General features: G+C 45.8%; 1 protein-coding gene across 1 annotated transcript in view; it reads left to right on the top strand.

Annotated features, from left to right (window-relative positions):
• Nucleotides 1-21,989, top strand: part of gyg2 (glycogenin 2) — a 139,623-nt gene that overhangs the window by 94,974 nt on the left and 22,660 nt on the right. The window contains exon 8 of the mRNA XM_034173521.1: nucleotides 5,106-5,249. Within this exon, the coding sequence (XP_034029412.1) occupies nucleotides 5,106-5,249 (144 nt within the window). The remainder of the gene's footprint in view (nucleotides 1-5,105; nucleotides 5,250-21,989) is intronic.

Raw genomic sequence — 21,989 nt, forward strand, 5'->3', positions numbered from 1 at the left:
AGGCCGAGTCGTTGGCAGAGAACCTTTGCTGCAGACGTGAACTGTACATGGATTTAGCCTTTCCCACCTCCTTGCTAAATCTGTACTTTGCACTTCTATAGCTGTCTCCTTCTCTGAAAGCCACCTCTTTCTGCCAACGGAGCTGCTGGAGTTTAGGTGTGAACCAGGGCTTGTCGTTGGTATATCTCACCCTGGTACGCTGTGGGATGATGCTGTCTTCACAGAAATGAATATATGACGTCACAGTGTCCCTGTAGTCATCTAGACTGTCTGTTGAAGCCTCAAACATATCCCAATCTGTAGTGCCCAAGCATGCACGACGCGCGTAGCTCCTCTACAGCTTCATTGCTCCACACTTTAGATGTCCTCACAACAGGTTTGGAGAGTTTTAGTCTCTGTCTGTACGCGGGCCACTGCGCGGTAGGCGCCACTCACTGTCGTGTACCAATGATCTAAGGTGCTCCCTTCTCTGGTTGGGCATTTAACAAACTGTTTGTATTTTGGTAATTCCTGACTGAGATTCCCTTTGTTAAAATCATTGAGAGTTATAACAAGGGAGTCCGGAAAGTCTCTCTCCACGCTCATAATCTGATCCATGAGCACGCTCGGCCTCGTGCACAATATCACAAACCAATAGATTAATGTATATTTTGTGCTGCTGAATCACGACTTGCCGTGAGACTGGGTTGGGATATATCCCTGTGTGCAGAGTGCTCAAGGTTTGCATTCACCCTTTGACACCTTCACTTCTCATAGTTCTTGGATCTTTATGTGAAAGTGTGGCAATGTAATCTCATGAGAAAAAAAAACATAAACCATCTGATGACATGAAAGTGAAACAGATAGTTACCTCCACCTGCGAAGTTGGAGGAGCTTATGTTTTCACCCGTTTGTTTGTCTGTTTCAGATTTTTTTTTTTAGATTCTGTCTCTCACAGTTAAAGTGCACCTCTGATAAAACTTACAGACCTCTCCATTCCTTGTAGGTGGGAAAACCTGCAAAATCTACAGTGGATCAAATACTTACAGTAGTGTTCAGAATAATAGTAGTGCTATGTGACTAAACAGATTAATCCAGGTTTTGAGTATATTTCTTATTGTTACATGGGAAACAAGGTACCAGTAGATTCAGCCGATTCTCACAAATCCAACAAGACCAAGCATAGTAGCATCTGCTGTTGACTTATTCAATTTTATTATTTTATTAATTTATTATTGTTCAAACTGCTTTTTAGCAATCCTGTGAGTCACTAAACTAGTATTTAGTTGTATAACCACAGTTTTTTCATGATTTCTTCACATCTGCGAGGCATTAATTTTGGTGATTTGGAACCAAGATTTTGCCCATTCACTAGTGTGCTTGGGGTCATTGTCTTATTGAAACACCCATTTCAAGGGCATGTCCTCTTCAGCATAATGCAACATGACCTCTTCAAGTATTATGACATATCCAAACTGATCCATGATACCTGGTATGCGATATATAGGCCCAACACCATAGTAGGAGAAACATGCCCATATCATGATGCTTGCACCACCATGCTTTACTGTCTTGACTGTGAACTGTGGCTTGAATTCAGAGTTTGGGGGTTGTCTCACAAACTGTCTGCGGCCCTTGGACCCAAAAAGAACAATTTTACTCTTATCAGTCCACAAAATATTCCTCCATTTCTCTTTAGGCCAGTTGATGTGTTTTTTGGCAAATTGTAACCTCTCCTGCACGTCTTTTATTTAACAGAGGGACTTTGCGGGGGATTCTTGCAAATAAATTAGCTTCACACAGGCATCTTCTAACTGTCACAGCACTTACAGGTAACTCCAGACTGTCTTTGATCATCCTGGAGCTGATCAATGGGTGAGCCTTTGCCATTCTGGTTATTCTTCTATCCATTTTGATGGTTGTTTTCTGTTTTCTTCCACGCGTTTCTGTTTTTTTTTGTCCATTTTAAAACATTGGAGATCATTGTAGATGAACAGCCTATAATTTTTTGCACCTGTGTATAAGTTTTCCCCTCTCCAATCAACTTTTTAACCAAACTACGCTGTTCTTCTGAACAATGTCTTGAACGTCTCATTTTCCTCAGGCTTTCAAAGAGAAAAGCATGTTCAACAGGTGCTGGCTTCATCCTTAAATAGGGGACACCTGATTCACACCTGTTTGTTCCACAAAACTGACGAACTCACTGACTGAATGCCACACTACTATTATTGTGAACACTCCCTTTTCTACTTTTTTTTTTTTACTAATAGCCCAATTTCATAGCCTTAAGAGTGTGCATATCATGAATGCTTGGTCTTGTTGGATTTGTGAGAATCTACTGAATCTACTGGTACCTTGTTTCCCATGTAAGAATAAGCAATATACTCAAAACCTGGATTAATCTTTTTAGTCACATAGCACTACTATTATTCTGAACACTGCTGTATTTGCCTCACTGTGGGAAGTGTTTAGAAGCTGTTATTTCTGCAAAAGGAGGATCTTCTAAATACTGATGTATTTTTTTTTTCTGTTGGGGTGCCCAAATTTATGCACCTGTCTAATTTTGTTTAAAGAATTATTGCACACTTTCTGTAAATCCTATAAATGTTATTTCACATCTCAAATATCACTGTTAGTCTGCTATATGATATATTCAACTGAAATTTCTGATTCAAACAACCAATGATTTATAAAGGAAAATCATGGAAATTATCAGGGGTGCCCAAACTTTTACGAGGTCTGTGAGAAAAGTATCAGACCTTTTTATTTTTTTCAAAAACCATATGGATTTGAATCACGTGTGATTGCATCAGCCAAGCTTGAACCTTCGTGTGCATGCGTGAGTTTTTTCACGCCTGTCGGTTGCGTCATTCGCCTGTGAGCAGGCTTTGAATGAGCACTGGTCCACCCCTCTCGTCGTTAAGGAAATGGCGGAATGATTTGGAGCTTTGCTGCATCAATTTTTTCTTGAAACTGTGAGAGACCTCCAGGTGGACATTATTTGGAAAATTAATATGGCTTTCAGGGACGATTTTATGGGGATTACACAGATTAAGGAGTGCTCCAGCCGGTTTAAAGACTTCACGCAGGATTCCTCCGCTCCTCTTTCCATGACAAAAACTCCTGTAACAGTGGAATGTGTCGTTAATTTCTAAACTGGACGCAGTCTTGATCCGGTATGTCGTGTGACTAGCACAGGAATTGCGGAAGACGTGGACATCAGCACTTTTTCGGCACATTGAGACAGACGTGCGGAGCCGCATGGCGCAAAGCAACGCCATGATGAAGCCTCACAGGGCATGTTGGGGCATGTCCAGCTCATGCTTAATTTCTCGGATACTCACACGACTGAAAAGCAACTGGAAGCTGTCTGAAAGCCACCTGAAAGCCGTCCTGAGAGACCAACACAGAGGTGGATTTGTCCCGTGCCATGAGCAGCACGGTGGTGCATTCATCCGGTTCTTTTTCCATGAAAAAAACTCCTGTAACAGTGGAATGTGCCGAAAAAGTGCTCATGTCCACGCCTTCTGCCTTTTTGTGAAAGTCAGACGACATCCCGGATCAACAAAGCCTTCACGTTGGAAATGATCTGGTTGTTTCAGCGGGGTGTGAGCCTGTCGATTGGCGCTCGGAGCGCGCCACGCTCTCAGACGCTGTGGGCGGTCTTTAAACCGGCTGGAGCACTCCTTAATCTGTGTAATCCCCATAAAATCGCCCCTGAAAGCCATATTAATTTTCCGAATGGTGTCCACCTGAAGGTCTCTCACAGTTTCAAGAAAAAATTGATGCAGCAAAGCTCCAAATCATTCCGCCATTTCCTTAACGACGAGAGGGGTGGACCAGTGCTCAATCAAAGCCTGCTCACAGGCGAATGATGCAACCGACAGGCGTGAAAAAACTCATGCATGCGCACGAAGGTTCAAGCTTGGCTGATGCAGCCACACGTAATTCAAATCCATATGGTTTTTGAAAAAAATGAAAAGGTCCGATACTTTTCTAACAGACCTCGTACATACAACTGTACTCACGCCACCAAAATTGGATGGAGGTTCCAGTTTTATGCCTGTTTGTCTTCCAGTTATCAGTCAGAAATCAAGTGCCAAAAAGCAAATTGTGCACAGCAGAGATAGCCAGTGTTCTGTGAAAATTATCTGAAAAAGAATTCAGAAACCGAAAAAGTTGATTCAAGTGCATGAACTAAATACATACTCCTGACATTTGATCACATCTAATTTAGCTTATGAAAAGTCACTCCTAACAGGACTTTGACCTTGAAAATGTTTTCCAAGGTTAAAATTTTGTGGAATTGGAAACTGTCTTATCAGAGGAAAATGATGCTGCTGTGAAAAAAAAAACAACACAATTTCAAACGTGACTTTAAGACAGAAAGAGGCTACCTAACGTGTCACATGGTGATGCAAAGAGGCACTGACTGAGTCTCAAAATGTGATGAATTTGGAGAGCGACATGAGTCCCTTTGACTGCTGGGCACTTTCAACAACAGTTACAACTGGCACTTTATAACAACAGTGCTGGTGAGGAGTGAGAGACACGTGCCGAGGGCCCTTCTGGAAACAAGCTTTGGGCATCGTTGGCTATCCATGTTAAGTAAGAACGTCTACCTCTAGGCATGGTGCACCCTGACCCTGGACAGGACACCAGTCTGTAAAAAGAACATTTATTTCACTTTGTGGCTCTGCACTTGTGATGCAGATAAAATCACAATTTCATTAATCATTAGAAATGCAATTACCCAATTAAGGACCGTATTGACATAATTGGTTGTGTTTATAATTTATGATGACAGTATTATGACACGTTATTCAGGTTCTTATTACATTGTAATTCCAGTAAATAAGACACTTATTTTATGGCTGTTTGTGCTCAGCTGCATTTGACTGCAGTAAAATGAAAAACCAACCTCAGACAGTCACTTTCTCTTGCATTTTTGTCCTTTAACTTAATTCATCATGTTTTGCATGGTGCAAAGATTATGGTGAGCAGACACATGCCTCTTCAGTGAAGCGATGCTAATGCACACGTGTGGATGTGACACAAAGTAGCTGAATCTCAAACACTGGCAGCTGTAAAGGTGCATCCATTGAGTGTCTTTGTGGTGTTTTCAGCTTTCTCACACAGGTTACAACCTGCAGGAGGATCACTCAGAAACATTACAGGTCCAGAAAACAACTTCAGGTGCAGATGAACCACTGTCAAGTGCAGAGGAACCACTGAATGATGAAGCCACCTCGGGCACCTACACACACACCGTATGTAATCCATAACTTTCTCATTTCAGTGTTTGTATGAGTGATATGTAGCTTTCAAAAACAAAGCCTCTCCTTGAAATACAACAGAAATCAGCCTCAGTTGTAATGTAATTAGTACCTCTGGAGACCCCAGAGCAGAGAACCACACAGATATAAATTTGGAATGATCTACAATAACAGCTGTAACAGAATTTGTACAGCAGAGGATACTCGCTCAAATGAAAGTAAAGCTGCACCTGGCTGCGTTCTCAGCCAGAACTGCAACAAATACTGTTTTTGCTTCAACTTTTTACCCCGATGGTACACAATCAAACAAGTATCAAGCTGTACTCACTAGAACTATCTCATTTAAAGATGGCTGGACATGTTTGAAGCTGTTCAGACTACAGACACCTATATGTGACCGCGTAATGATGCTGATTTCTTGAATCTGGATCAAATTTTTGAACAGCTTGAAAATTTCACCTCGGTTTCAAAACTACTGCCAATGATGACAGTAACTACAGTGTATACCAAGTGTATTCAAAATTGACAAAAGATGGGTCAGGAAGTTACTATGATGCTTCAAACACCCGATTTGCAATTTGGGATGAAATGGGAAGGAATAGCACTGTGTGTTGAATAGGGGTATAAAGAACTTTTGACTGAAGATTCATATCCTGATAGGCAAGAACTGATTCAATTTTCAATGTCAAAGTCAGGAAAAATCTTGGAAAACTGGAAAAATCCCTATCTTTAGCATTGAATGAATTTTCAAAAATTCATAACTGTCAAACAAAATTAATTTCTTTCATATTTGAGAGTGTTATGTAGGATAGTATCCTTTATCGACTGACAAACTTTAATCCAGATCTCATCCAGTTTTGGGCACAGATTTTGTGCCCATTTAAATTTAACTGTTACAGTTAAGGTTTGGAATTAGGCTGAACTGGGACTGACCAAGGCAGATTGCCTTGGTCTCTGGGGTTGGTCCCTGAGTGCCGGACTGTGGCTGCCCACTGCTCCTAGTGGTTGGATTGTCTAACTGTAGTTACACTGGGATAAATGCAGAGGACAAATTTTGTTGTATGTACACCTAAGTTATAATTCATCAACATTAAATCGACAGGAAAGCAGAGAAAATACCAAGGTGATCGCCAGCTGCTAGCCCTAAGCTTCCCTAACAGTTATAATAATAAAATGAATTCAAAGGATAAGAAGCATAGTTCCATATGCTAGTATCCTAGCCATATGAGAGCGGGAATAAATACTCTTAACCCTTGCACGTCTCTACAGAATCTGACTGTTTTATCGCCATAGGGAGATCATTCCACAAAACAGGTGCACGATGAGAGAAGGCTCTGTGGCTCAGAGTTTTTATTCACCCTAGGGACACAAAGTAGTCCTGTGCATTGAGAATGCAGAGCCCAGGTCGGTACATAGGGTTTAATTATGTCAGCTGAGTAGGCATGTGCTAGTCCATGAATAATTTTAAACATTAACAGCAGAACCTTAAAATCTGATCTCACAGAGACAGGAAGCCAGTGAAGAAACACCAAAATGGGTGTAATGTGGTTGAACTTTCTGCTTCATGTCAAAAGCCTGGCAGCAGCATTCTGAACCAACTGGAGACCCCAAATGCTGGGATGGGGTAAACCAGAAAATAGAACATTGCAGTAGTCCAGTCTAGTAGAGAAAAATGCATGGGTCAGGAAGTCTGCCTCAGCCATAGACAGAATGTAATGAATCTTCACTATATTTTGCAGGTGGAAGAAAGCAGTCATAATATCTCTAATGTGGAGGTCAAAGGACAACGTGGGATCAATAATCCCCCCAAGGTTTGTCACTTTGTCAGTATGATGTATGACACATGAACCAAACCGATGCCAATGTCTTCCTGGACCATGAACCGTCATTTCGTTCTTGTCTGAGTTTAAAAGTAAGAAATTGATGGACATCCAGCTTCTCACTGATGCAAGGCAATCCTCTAAGGAACTTATGTGTATGAGATTACCAGCAGTTATCGGCATGTACAACTGAGTGTCATTAGCATAGCAATGATACATAATCCCAAAACACCGCAATATGTGCCTAAAGGGTGCTATATAAAGGGAGCATAGCAGGGAGCCTAAGACGGACCCCTGTGGAACCCCATATTTCATGCCATTTCATGGTTGGAGGTAGTATTGTATTAGACACAGTGAGAATGACTTATTAGGTATGGTGTCAACCATGCAAGGACATTCCCAATAATCCCAAAAGAGATACTGTCAAATTTGGTAAATCTAAGTAATATATCTAAGTAATCTAATCTAAGTAATAGTATATAATATATGCTGGGATATGTTAAATCGAATGTCATCTGTTTTCTTCTCAAAGTAATCTAACAAATTTTGGGCTGTAAAAGGAGAGCGACTTACAGGTAGGTGTTTGTCCATGAATAAGTGTTGCCATGTGTCAAACAGAAACTTTGAATTACTCTTGTTGATGAAATCAGAGTATTTGGCCCACTTTGTAGCCAGAATTGCATGCTTATAGTCCAAATAGTGTCACGCCATGCGAGGTGGAATACGTCTAGTTGTGAACTACGCCATTTTCATTCTAGACCTCTAGTTTTGTGCTTGAGGCCATGTAAGTAATTACTGAACCAAGGTGATTGTGTTTTGGGGTGTGGTTTTCAGAGGTGTCAAGTAACGAAGTACAAATACTTCGTTACTGTACTTAAGTACACTTTTTAGGTATCTATACTTTACTCCATTACTTATTTTTCTGCCTACTTCTGACTTCTACTCATTACATTTTCACACAAGTATGTTGTGTGGGCCGCTGAAGAGGAGGTACTGCTGGCCCACCACCACCAGAGGGCGCCCTGCCTGGAGTGCGGGCTCCAGGCACCAGAGGGCGCTGCCGCCTTATGGGAGCAGCCGGGGTGACAGCTGTCACCCATCACTGGACACAGCTGTTCCACTCAGCACAGAGGTATATCAGGAGGACGGCGTCTCCACCTCAGTGCCGAGATATCGCCTTAGACTGAGGTAACGTTCTCTGCATTTATATTCTGACTAACTAGCTAAAAGACTTGTTAAACCTTTTCAGGACAGCTGATTACTGTAAGCTAAATTGCTTGGATAAGTACTCACCTGCCTGCCATATTGTGACTAGAGGTGGAGGCGGCTTCTCCCCTCTCCGTTACTGGGTGCTGTCGCATCCACGCCTGTGTTGTTGCTCTCTCCCGCCAGCAGTACCGGATCCGACGAGCGGAGGCAGTGGCCACCTGGGAATTCGGGACTTGGCGGTTCCAGTATTTCCAGGGTTCGGTGGCAGAGGAGATCTGGGTGGTTTCGGTTCGACTGAGACGGACGTCTCCTACCTTCGAACCTGCCCACACGACACCAGCGGATTCGACCCCAAATTGTGATTGTTGTATTCATTGTGCTCGTTTCACAATAGCAAACCTTGTTATTCACCTTCCTCCATTGTCCGTTCATTGCGCCCCCTGTTGTGGGTCCGTGTTCCTACACTTTCACAACAGGATATCTCGGCCAGCGTCATGGACCCCGAGGGGCGTCAACCGGCTGTTGAACGGCCAATGGAAGACCAAGGCGCGTCGGCGGCTTCGGGAGGGGTAATCGGTGAGTTGCAGCGGATCCTCACCGCTTTCACCTCTCGGATCGATTTAATGACCGAGCAGCACGTTCTCCTAAACCGCAGGGTGGAGGCTCTCGCCGCACAAGTGGAGGCGCGCCCTTCGGGCGCCGCTGCGGCTCTCCCTCCCGAGGACCCTGCGCGTGAAAGTGACGTTCCACTGGTCGTTCAACGGTCCCTTCCTCCGTCCCCAGAAGCATACATAAGCCCTCCAGAACCGTACGGAGGCTGTGTGGAGACGTGCGCGGATTTTCTGATGCAGTGTTCGCTCGTCTTCGCACAGCGTCCCGTGATGTACGCGACTGATGCTAGCAAAGTAGCTTATGTAATAAATCTGCTTCGCGGGGAGGCACGCGCTTGGGCTACAGCGCTCTGGGAGCAGAACTCACGGCTCCTTCATACATACGTTGGGTTTGTACGGGAGCTCAGAACGGTGTTCGACCATCCCAACAGAGGAGAGTCCGCTTCAACCGCGCTACTGTCAATGAGACAGGGGCGTCGGAGCGCAGCTGCCTATGCAGTCGCCTTCCGCATCGCGGCGGCGAGATCCGGCTGGAATAGCACTGCCTCATTGGTCCTAAAAGAGCACCTGGTGGCGAAGGACGAACCGCGGGACTTAGACGGGCTCATCGATCTGGTCATACGACTCCACAACCGGTTAGAAGAACGCCGTCGGGAACGAGGCGAAGGGCGTGGCCAGGCACGCGTCGTCCCTCTCCCTTCCGGTTCCGATCGAGCTCAGCCTTCCCCACGCTCCACAGCCCCTGCGCTCCGTGGGGTCACAGCTCCCCCTACTGACGAAGCTAGGGACACGAGTAGGGCACCAGATGTACAGAGGAGGTGGACCCACGGAGCGTGTCTTGTTTGTGGTTCAATAGAGCACCATGTGAGAGACTGCCCCGAGCGGTCAAACGCCAAACGCCCGCCCCTAGAGACTGGGCCAGGGGTGGGCCAAAACATTCACGTGGGACACACCCACATTGCTACACGACTCCCAGTCACGATCCTGTTTGAGGATTCAACCCTGAAGGCCCCAGCACTGGTGGACACGGGCTCTGAGGGGAATCTGCTTGACAGTAGATGGGCCAGGGAGATAGGGCTCCCTCTGGTGGCTCTTACCTCGCCTGTGCAGGTTCGGGCGCTAGATGGCTCCCTACTCCCACCAATCACGCATAAGACACCTCCAGTAACTCTGGTGGTGTCAGGTAACCACCGGGAGGTGATCGAGTTCTTTGTGACTCAGGCCACCTCCCGTGTGGTTTTGGGTTTTCCCTGGATGCTAAAGCACAATCCCCGGATCGATTGGCCGTCCGGGGTAGTGGTTCAGTGGAGCGAAACCTGCCATCGGGAGTGTCTAGGTTCCTCGGTTCCTCCCGGCTCCCAAGCTAAGGAGGAGGTCCGAGTCCCGCCCAATCTGAAGGCGGTGCCGGCGGAGTACCATGACCTCGCTGACGTGTTCAGCAAGGATCTGGCTCTCACGCTTCCTCCCCACCGCCCGTATGATTGTGCCATTGATTTGGTTCCAGGCAGTGAGTTCCCGTCCAGTAGGCTGTACAACCTCTCACGGCCGGAGCGTGAATCAATGGAGACCTACATCCGGGACTCATTAGCTGCCGGGTTGATCCAGAATTCCACCTCTCCGATGGGTGCAGGTTTCTTTTTTGTGGGTAAAAAAGATGGCGGGCTTCGTCCATGCATTGATTACAGGGGGTTGAACGAAATCACAGTTCGCAACCGATACCCGTTGCCCTTGTTGGATTCAGTGTTCACCCCCTTGCATGGAGCCAAAATCTTCACCAAGCTGGATCTTAGGAATGCGTATCATTTGGTTCGGATCCGGAAGGGAGACGAATGGAAGACGGCATTTAACACCCCCTTAGGTCATTTTGAGTACCTGGTCATGCCGTTCGGTCTCACTAATGCTCCCGCGACTTTCCAAGCGTTGGTAAACGATGTCTTGCGGGACTTCCTGCACCGGTTCGTCTTCGTGTATCTAGACGATATACTCATCTTTTCCCCGGATCCTGAGACACATGTCCGGCATGTCCGTCAGGTCCTGCAGCGGTTGTTGGAGAACCGCCTGTTTGTGAAGGGCGAGAAGTGTGAATTCCACCGCACTTCTTTGTCCTTCCTGGGGTTCATCATCTCCTCCAACTCCGTCGCCCCTGATCCGGCCAAGGTTGCGGCGGTGAGAGACTGGCCCCAACCAACAAGCCGTAGGAAGCTGCAACAGTTCCTCGGCTTTGCTAATTTCTACAGGAGGTTTATTAAGGGCTACAGTCAGGTAGTTAGCCCCCTGACAGCCCTGACCTCCCCAAAAGTCCCCTTCACCTGGTCGGATCGGTGCGAAGCCGCGTTCAAGGAGTTGAAACGGCGCTTCTCGTCTGCACCAGTTCTGGTGCAGCCCGATCCTAGCCGCCAGTTAGTGGTTGAAGTGGATGCCTCGGACTCAGGGATAGGAGCGGTGCTCTCCCAGAGCGGGAAGACCGATAAGGTCCTTCACCCGTGTGCCTATTTTTCCCGCAGGTTGACCCCCGCTGAACGGAACTATGACGTCGGCAATCGGGAACTCCTTGCTGTGAAAGAGGCCCTCGAAGAGTGGAGACATCTGTTGGAGGGAACAGCCGTGCCCATTCACGGTTTTCACTGACCATCGGAACCTGGAGTACATCAGGACCGCCAAGCGGCTGAACCCCAGGCAAGCCCGCTGGTCACTGTTCTTTGGCCGTTTTGACTTCCGGATCACCTACCGTCCCGGGACCAAGAATCAAAGATCGGATGCATTGTCCCGGGTGCACGAAGACGAAGTCAAAACGGAACCGTCGGATCCCCCGGATCCCATCATCCCGGAGTCCGCTATCGTGGCCGCCCTCACCTGGGACGTAGAGAAGACCGTCCGGGAGGCCCTGACCCGTGACCCGGACCCCGGAAACGGACCAAAGGACAGACTATACGTCCCACCAGAGGCTAGGGCTGCAGTCCTGGACTTCTGTCACGGTTCTAAACTCTCCTGTCACCCTGGGGTGCGAAGGACCGTGACAGTCGTCCGGCAACGCTTCTGGTGGGCATCCCTGGAGGCCGACGTCCGGGACTACGTCCAGGCCTGTACCACCTGCGCCAGGGGCAAGGCCGACCACAGAAAGACCTCAGGGCAGCTACAGCCACTGCCCGTGCCTCATCGCCCCTGGTCCCACATCGGCCTGGACTTTGTCACGGGTCTCCCGCCGTCCCAGGGACACACCGTCGTCTTCACGATAGTGGACCGTTTCTCCAAGGCGAAGCTCCCAACGGCCCAGGAGACAGCGGACCTCCTGGTCCACCACGTCGTCCGTCTGCATGGCATACCATCAGACATCGTCTCCGATCGCGGTCCCCAGTTCACCTCGCACGTCTGGAGGAGCTTCTGCCGGGAACTGGGGGCCACGGTCAGCCTCTCGTCTGGGTACCACCCCCAGACCAACGGGCAGGCAGAGCGGGCGAATCAGGAACTGGAGCAGACACTTCGCTGTGTGACAGCCGCGCACCCGACGGCCTGGAGTACCCACCTGGCCTGGATCGAGTACGCCCACAACAGCCAAGTGTCATCTGCCACCGGCCTCTCCCCGTTTGAGGTGTGCTTGGGGTATCAGCCCCCCTTGTTTCCAGTGGTTGAGGGAGAGGTCGGTGTGCCCTCGGTCCAGGCCCACCTACGGAAGTGCCGTCGGGTGTGGCGTGCCGCCCGCTCTGCTTTGTTGAAGGCCCGGACGAGGGCGAAGAAACATGCAGACCGGCGGCGGGCCCCGGCCCCCAAGTATCGTCCTGGGCAGGAGGTCTGGTTGTCCACCAAGGACATTCCTCTGCAGGTAGACTCGCCGAAACTGCAAGAACGGTACATCGGACCTTACAAGATCCTCAAGGTCATCAACCCCACCGCAGTGAGGCTCCAGCTTCCGGCCTCACTGCGGATCCATCCAGTTTTTCATGTTTCCCGGATCAAGCCCCTTCACACCTCACCCCTCTGCACCCCGGGCCCGGCGCCGCCTCCTGCCCGGATCATCGACGGGGAACCGGCTTGGACTGTACGCCGGCTCCTTGATGTCCGTCGGATGGGCCGGGGTTTTCAATATCTGGTGGACTGGGAGGGGTACGGTCCCGAGGAACGCTCCTGGGTGAAGAAGGGCTTCATCCTGGACCCGGCCCTCCTGGCCGACTTCTACCGTCGCCATCCGGACAAGCCCGGCCGTGCGCCAGGAGGCGCCCGTTGAGGGGGGGGTCCTGTTGTGTGGGCCGCTGAAGAGGAGGTACTGCTGGCCCACCACCACCAGAGGGCGCCCTGCCTGGAGTGCGGGCTCCAGGCACCAGAGGGCGCTGCCGCCTTATGGGAGCAGCCGGGGTGACAGCTGTCACCCATCACTGGACACAGCTGTTCCACTCAGCACAGAGGTATATCAGGAGGACGGCGTCTCCACCTCAGTGCCGAGATATCGCCTTTAGACTGAGGTAACGTTCTCTGCATTTATATTCTGACTAACTAGCTAAAAGACTTGTTAAACCTTTTCAGGACAGCTGATTACTGTAAGCTAAATTGCTTGGATAAGTACTCACCTGCCTGCCATATTGTGACTAGAGGTGGAGGCGGCTTCTCCCCTCTCCGTTACTGGGTGCTGTCGCATCCACGCCTGTGTTGTTGCTCTCTCCCGCCAGCAGTACTGGATCCGACGAGCGGAGGCAGTGGCCACCTGGGAATTCGGGACTTGGTGGTTCCAGTATTTCCAGGGTTCGGTGGCAGAGGAGATCTGGGTGGTTTCGGTTCGACTGAGACGGACGTCTCCTACCTTCGAGCCTGCCCACACGACACCAGCGGATTCGACCCCAAATTGTGATTGTTGTATTCATTGTGCTCGTTTCACAATAGTAAACCTTGTTATTCACCTTCCTCCATTGTCCGTTCATTGCGCCCCCTGTTGTGGGTCCGTGTTCCTACACTTTCACAACAAGTATCTGTACTTTCTATTCCTTACATTTTTAAAACAAACAGCTTGTTACTCTTGGCTTCAGTTTAATGTTTATATACTCAACAAAAATATAAACGCAACACTTTTGGTTTTGCTCCCATTTTGTATGAGATGAACTCAAAGATCTAAAACTTTTTCCACATACACAGTATCACCATTTCCCTCAAATATTGTTCACAAACCAGTCTAAATCTGTGATAGTGAGCACTTCTCCTTTGCTGAGATAATCCATCCCACCTCACAGGTGTGCCATACCAAGATGCTGATTAGACACCATGATTAGTGCACAGGTGTGCCTTAGACTGTCCACAATAAAAGGCCACTCTGAAAGGTGCAGTTTTATCACACAGCACAATGCCACAGATGTCGCAAGATTTGAGGGAGCATGCAATTGGCATGCTGACAGCAGGAATGTCAACCAGAGCTGTTGCTCGTGTATTGAATGTTCATTTCTCTACCATAAGCCGTCTCCAAAGGCGTTTCAGAGAATTTGGCCGTACATCCAACCAGCCTCACAACCGCAGACCACGTGTAACCACACCAGCCCAGGACCTCCAGTTCGTCGTCGTAACCGACTTGAGTGGGCAAATGCTCACATTCGCTGGCGTTTGGCACGTTGGAGAGGTGTTCTCTTCATGGATGAATCCCGGTTCACACTGTTCAGGGCAGATGGCAGACAGTGTGTGTGGCGTCGTGTGGGTGAGCGGTTTTCTGATGTCAATGTTGTGGATCGAGTGGCCCATGGTGGCAGTGGGGTTATGGTATGGGCAGGCGTCTGTTATGGACGAAGGACACAGGTGCATTTTATTGATGGCATTTTGAATGCACAGAGATACCGTGATGAGATCCTGAGGCCCATTGTTGTGCCGTACATCCAAGAACATCACCTCATGTTGCAGCAGGATAATGAACGGCCCCATGTTGCAAGGATCTGTACACAATTCTTGGAAGCTGAAAATGTCCCAGTTCTTGCATGGCCGGCATACCCACCGGACATGTCACCCATTGAGCATGTTTGTGATGCTCTGGACTGGCGTATACGACAGCGTGTACCACTTCCTGCCAATATCCAGCAACTTCGCACAGCCATTGAAGAGGAGTGGACCAACATTCCACAGGCCACAATTGACAACCTGATCAACTCTATGCGAAGGAGATGTGTTGCACTGCATGAGGCAAATGGTGGTCACACCAGATACTGACTGGTATCCCCCCCCCCCCCCCCAATAAAACAAAACTGCACCTTTCAGAGTGGCCTTTTATTGTGGGCAGTCTAAGGCACACCTGTGCACTAATCATGGTGTCTAATCAGCATCTTGATATGGCACACCTGTGAAGTGGGATGGATTATCTCAGCAAAGGAGAAGTGCTCACTATCACAGATTTAGACTGGTTTGTGAACAATATTTGAGGGAAATGGTGATATTGTGTATGTGGAAAAAGGTTTAGATCTTTGAGTTCATCTCATACAAAATGGGAGCAAAACCAAAAGTGTTGCGTTTATATTTTTGTTGAGTATATATATATATATACGAGGTCTATTAGAAAAGTATCCGACCTTATTATTTTTTTCAAAAACCATATGGATTTGAATCACGTGTGATTACATCAGACATGCTTGAACCCTCGTGGGCATGCGAGAGTTTTTTCACGCCTGTCGGTTACGTCATTCGCCTGTGGGCAGTCTTTGAGTGAGGAGTCGTCCACCCGCTCGTCGATTTTTTCATTGTTTAGGAATGGCTCAGAGACTGTTGCTTTGTTTGATAAAAATTTTTCAAAACTGTAAGGCACAACTGAGTGGACACCATCAATAAATTCAGCTGGTTTTCGGTAAAAATTTTAACGGCTGATGAGAGATTTTGGTCTGGTAGTGTCGCTTAAGGACGGTCCACGGCGCCTGATGGCGATCTGCGCTTCGAGGCGGCAGCGTCTCGCCGTTTCAAGTTGAAAACTTCCACATTTCAGGCTCTGTTGACGCAGTAAGTCGTCAGAGAACAGAGAACTTTCAGAAGAAGTCGGCATGAGGAGTTTATTCGGACATTCCATTGTTAACGGTCATTTGTAATGAAAGAACGTGCGGGCAGAGTCGCATGTCGGGCTGGACCCGACCGCGGGGGGGTGCGGCAGGAAAAACACCTCCGTTGGAAATCTTAACGGGCAAGTTGGAACATGCCCAAGCTGTTAAACAATTTCTCAGTTACTCACTTGTTGAAAGCCATTAAAAGCCGCCTGAATTCTACAAATGGTTTTCAACATGGAGGTGTTTTTCCTGTCGCGGCGCACACAGATTTGCCGAGTCGTCACGGAAACGACTCAGCGAATTTGCGCGTACGTCTTTCATTAAAAAAATGTCCTTAAACAGTGGAATGTCCGCATAAATTCCTCATGCCGGCCTCTTCTGAATCTTCTCTGTTCTCTCACGATGTCCTGGGTGAATTAAGCCTTAAATTAGGATGTTTTCAGCTCGAAACAGGCCGACGACAGCGCCTGGAAGCGCTGCAGGACGTCCCGCTCCGTGGGAAGTCCTTACACCGACAGAAACACCCCATAATCTCTCATCAGCCGTTAAACTTTTCACAGAAAACCAGCTTAATTTCTCGAATAGTGTCCACTCGGATATTCCTCACAGGTCCAGAAAAAATTTTGATAAAGCAACGCGCGCCGTCTCGAGCAGCGTGTGAAACAAAGGAATTCAGCCGAGAGGGCGGGACCACATCTCACTCAAGGCCTGCCCACAGGGAAATGACGTCACCGACACGCGTGAAAAAACTCACGCATGCGCACGAGGGTTCAAGCATGATTGGTGTAATCGCATGTCATTCAAATCCATATAGTTAAAAAAAAAATAAAAGGGTCGGTTTATTATCTAACAGACCTCGTATATATATATATATATATATATATATATATATATATATATATATATATATATATATATATATATATATATTTCACGTCGTGCGCCTGTAATCAACTTTTCTGCAGCACGGCTTTTCTTTGAACTGTGAACCAATCAAAGCAGTGGTTCGCAGATTGAAGCAATGCTTCGACCTATTGCTTCATTTATTCTTTCTTTCTTTCGCTTAATTTTCCCCCGCTAAAACCCTAAAGAGCATACTTCTGTGAGTATTATTTACCTTTTCTATGTTAAACCAACCTGTTATGGTCTTCTGAAACAGTTGATAGATGTATTTTATAACTTAAAACGGGAGCGACGCTAACGCTTTAGCATGTCTATGGCATTTTCAATGTTAAAACTTAGCATTAAGGAATTGCAGCTCTCATCACGTTCGGGTGCATTTGTTTTCAAATTGTAATATTTCTTAAATATATTTTTGTTTATATATTAATAATCTAATGATTATTATATACTAGGTCTATTAGATAATAAACCGACCCTTTTATTTTTTTTTGGTGTTGGGGGGTAATTTTGGGTTTTGGGTCTTGGGCCGCATGTAGAACGAATCAGTTTTTAAATTAAGTGTTGTGAAAGTGTAGTGACACGGACCCACAACAGGGTGCGCAAATGAACGGTCAATAGATGAGCCAAAAATTATCAATTTAATGTTGTGAAGGAGCACAACGAACATACAGACAATCTCAGAATATGATTACAGTCAATCCACAAAGGTGACGTGTGGGCAGGCTCGAGGATAGAAGACGTCTGTCCTGAGAAGAGCCGGAACCACACGATTTCCGCCGCCACCGAACCTGGTGAATACTGGAGCCGCCAAGTCCCGAATTCCCAGGTGATCACTGTCCCCGACTGTCGGATCTGGTACTGCTGGCGAGAACAAAGACAGTCAAGTGTAGGTGTGTGCACACCCAGTAACAACAACGGTGGGAATGCCACCTCCACCTCTCACTCAATATGCTGCAGAGTACCGCAATGATTCCTCAGGGGAAAAGAGTGCAGTCCAGCACTCAATCAGCTCCCGCAGACAGAGGATAACAGGTACTCCTGCAAAGACTCACAATATACAGATTGATGTGTAAAACACAAACGGCTGAGTATATTACCTCCAATGAAGTACGATATCTCGGCAACGAGGTGGAGATGACGTCTGGTCTTTATGGAGTGAGATGATGTTGAGTAGATGGGTGACAGCTGTCAAGAGATAATGAGTGACAGCTGTCACCCCCGGCTGTGTCCATGGCGGCAGCGCCCTCTCGTGCCTGAAGCCCGCACTTCAGGCAGGGCGCCCACTGGTGGTGGGCCAGCAGTACCTCCTCTTCTGGCGGCCCACACACAACATTAAGCTTTCAATTCATATAGTGGCATCTACCTTTTTTTTTTTTTTTTTTTTTTTTTTTAAAGGTTACTTTATACTTTTATACTTTTAGTAGGTTTTGGAGCACATACTTTTTCACTTTTACTTGAGTAAAGAGGTCAAGTTGATACTTCAACCTTTACCAGAGTGCTTTTAAACTGCAGTATCTATACTTCTACTTAAGTAACAAATGTGTGTACTTTTGACACCACTGGTGGTTTTAATACAGGTGGAGCAACCTCGTCGAGTGTGGTTGTGAGCTCTGAGTTTAAGATGTCCACAATACTGTCTACTGAATGGTGACTTTCATATTCTGAAAATGATGCAAAAATATCAGGCAGTCTGGCTTAAAGTTCAATTGTAGTTGAAGAGTTTATGTGTGTCACTGCAATGATGAATAAGGTTCTTGTTCCAGTAAACATGGCAACGAGACTGTAAACTTAATAAGTGAGTGATCTAGACCACTGACTCAAGAGGCATTATGTCAATATTTTGTGACAGTGATACCACAAACGAGGACCAAATCCAGGGTATTTCCATTGATGTGTGCCAAACCCTGAACACACTGCTGGAATTGTAATACATCCACAATGCCCATGAATGATTTGCAGAGGGGATCAGAAGGCTTATTTATATGCATGCATGCAAGTTACCAGCAATCAGATTATTATGTGCACGGGTTACCAAATTACAGATAAACTCACCAAATTCATCTAAGAATTCAGACTATGGGCCCAGGGGCTATATACGGTGACAAAATAACATGGTTTATTGTTATCTTCTGTACTTGGCAATACATAGTATCCTGGGTAGAGTGGATGGTCAGCTGTTTAAACAAATTATATTTTCGACCCTCAACAGATAATAAGCTAAAGCCAGATTTATAAATTAGAGCAACACTCCTGCCTTGCTTTGTATCATGAAGGACGCGACTAAACGTGTACAACGGTGGGCAGGCTTCATTTGAGGGAAGATAGCAGTCAGTTTAAACCAGGTTTCACATTACAGTGGTATGTAAAGGTTTGGGCACCCCCGATGATTTCCATGATTTTCCTTTATAAATCATTGTTGTTTGGATCAGCAATTTCAGTTTAAATATGTCATATAGCAGACAAACACAGTGATATTTGAGAAGTGAAATGGAGTTTATAGGATTTACAGAAAGTGTGCATAATTCTTTAAACAACATTAGGTAGGTGCATAAATGTTTTTCTGTTGGGCACCCCAACAGAAAAAATACATCAGTATTTAGTAGATCCTCCTTTGCAGAATTACAGCCTCTAAACACTTCCTATAGCTTCCAATGAGAGTCTGGATTCTGGTTGAAGGTATTTTGGACCATTCCTCTTTACAAAACATCTCAGGTTTGTTGGTTTCTGAGCATGGACAGCCCGCTTAAAATCACACCACAGATTTTCAAAAAAAACATTCAGGTCTGGGGACTGAGAGAGCCATTCAGAATGTTGTACTTGGTCCTCTACATGAATGACTGTAGATTTTGAGCAGTGTTTAGGGTAGTTGTCTTGTTGAAAGATCTAGCCCCGGCGGAACATCAACTTTGTCACTGATTCATGAATGTTGTTCTCAAGAATCTGCTGATATTGACTGGAATCCATGGGACCCTCAACTTTAACAAGATTCCCAGTACCTGCACTGGCCCCACAGCATGATGGAACCACCTCTAAATTTTACTGTAGGTAGCAAGTGTTTTTCTTGGAATGATGTGTTCTTTTTCAGCCATGCATACTGCCCCTTGTTATGTCCAAATAACTCAATTTTAGTTTCATCAGTCCACAGCACCTTATTCCACAATGAAGCTGGGTTGGCTAAATGTGCTTTAGCATACCTCAAGCAACTCTGTTTGTGTACGCGGAAAAGGCATCCTCTGCATTACAGCATCTCCTTGTGCAAAATGGGCTGTATAGTTGAACAATGCAAAGAGACACTATCTGCAGCAAGATCATGTTGTAGGTCTTTGGAGCAGGTCTGTGGGTTGACTATAGCTGTTCTCGCCATCCTTCACTTCAGCATATCTGTGATTTTTCTTGGCCTGCCACTTCGGGCCTTAACTATTCCTGTGCCTGCAGTCTTCCATTTCCTCACTATGTTCCTCACAGTGGAAACTGACAGCTGAAATCCCTGAGATAGCTTTTTGTATCCTTCCCCTAAACCAAGATGTTGAACAATTATTGTTTTCAGGTCATTTGATAGAGGCTCACATGTTGCTACTCATTAGAAGAGATGCAAAGAGGGAAACATTTGCAAATGGCCACCTTAAATGCCCTTTCTCATGATTGGATTCACCTGTGTAAGGATGTCAAGGGTCAATGAGCTTACTAAACCAATTTTGTGTTCCAGTAATTAGTGCTAAATGTATTAAAATTAATAAAATGACAAGGGTGCCGGAATTTATGTACCTGCCCAACAGTGGTGTAGTCTACATTTTTGAAGTGGGTAGACTGTGTTTTTTTGCCTGTCATCAACCCCGTGCGTTGCGCCCCCAGTTATTAACATTTTTAACACCATAACAACAAATAGATCTATATTTTCTATCTGATCATTTATATCATTTATATTTGCCAGTAGAAATATGAGAAATGTGTCAGAATGTAAGTAAGTAATTTGCACCAATTGCAAAATACAGTATACAACAGTAAATCTAAAAGAGTGATTAAAAAAATACAAAGATCAAATACATTTATTTTTTGGCATCTGAAAACCTAATTTAACAAAGAAATTTAATCAGGTCATAAACCAGGAATAAACAATGTTTAAATCCAGCCAAAAGTATCATATGCAAGCTACTGTGTATTGTTTAACAGTAAATAAGACAACTTTAAGTCACAGTCACTCAAAAAAAAAAAAAAAAAAAAGTGACTGTGACTCCTTGTTATTAAGAAAGAAAAGTTCTCTTAACAATAATAAGGAGCAGATTATTGCCTCCCAAGTAAGTATATTGCAAGAGTTCACTTTTCCTCCCTCTATTTAGTAGCGGATAGGAGCCTGTACTGCCAAATTCAGCAGCTGCAAGACTCACCCTTCATATAATCTGCATGCCCCCACGTTGTTTGTGTACAGACGCATAAACAAAAAACAAAACAGAACACATGAGCATGCACTGGCTGCAGAGCCTCACGCCTCCTACAACAATTTCTGTTGAAATTGACAGTCCATCATCAGGTCCAGACGGGGGACTTGAGCCTGTAGGCTTTGTGGAAACCTACCCAGTATAAACAAGCTCATATTAGTATACGTTAAGTTCCATTAAAACAGCAGCTAGGCCGAAGGACAGAAGCTAGCTCCCAGAAAATTCACATACAACAATGAAAATATGGTAGATGCTTTACTTTGCAGAAACCTTTTCAACCCATGACAAAAACACTGTAGGCCAAATCAGTGGCACAAAAGTATAGTATGAAGACAATCATGCAACTAATACCAGAGAGTATGTCACTTACCAATTCCAGTCATTTTAAAACTACACTATCCAACAGCCAACGGAACTCAAGCTCAAGAGACATCTGTAGATTACCGGCCAAAACTCTAGTATTTTTAAAAAGCTGTTTCATTTTATATTTTAACAATAAATGAAAGGATCATTAAAAATGTCCACCAATCAAAGTCAAAAGACATTTGCACAAGTAGAAGCTCTCCACTTATTGTGCTCAAATTCATATTTAGAAATGACTCTGTCCTGATAACAACATTAAAGGCAATTACATATTTTGGCAAAATTACAAGTTGAAATGACCATTAAAAATTCATCATGAGGTTATGTCACAGAAATCCTACTTTACAATCACACTGCAGTCACTGTTAAATTATTTCCTGTTGCATTTATAATAAACATT

This window comes from Thalassophryne amazonica, chromosome 1, assembly GCF_902500255.1.
Source record: "Thalassophryne amazonica chromosome 1, fThaAma1.1, whole genome shotgun sequence".
NCBI classification, from domain to species: Eukaryota; Metazoa; Chordata; class Actinopteri; order Batrachoidiformes; family Batrachoididae; genus Thalassophryne; species Thalassophryne amazonica.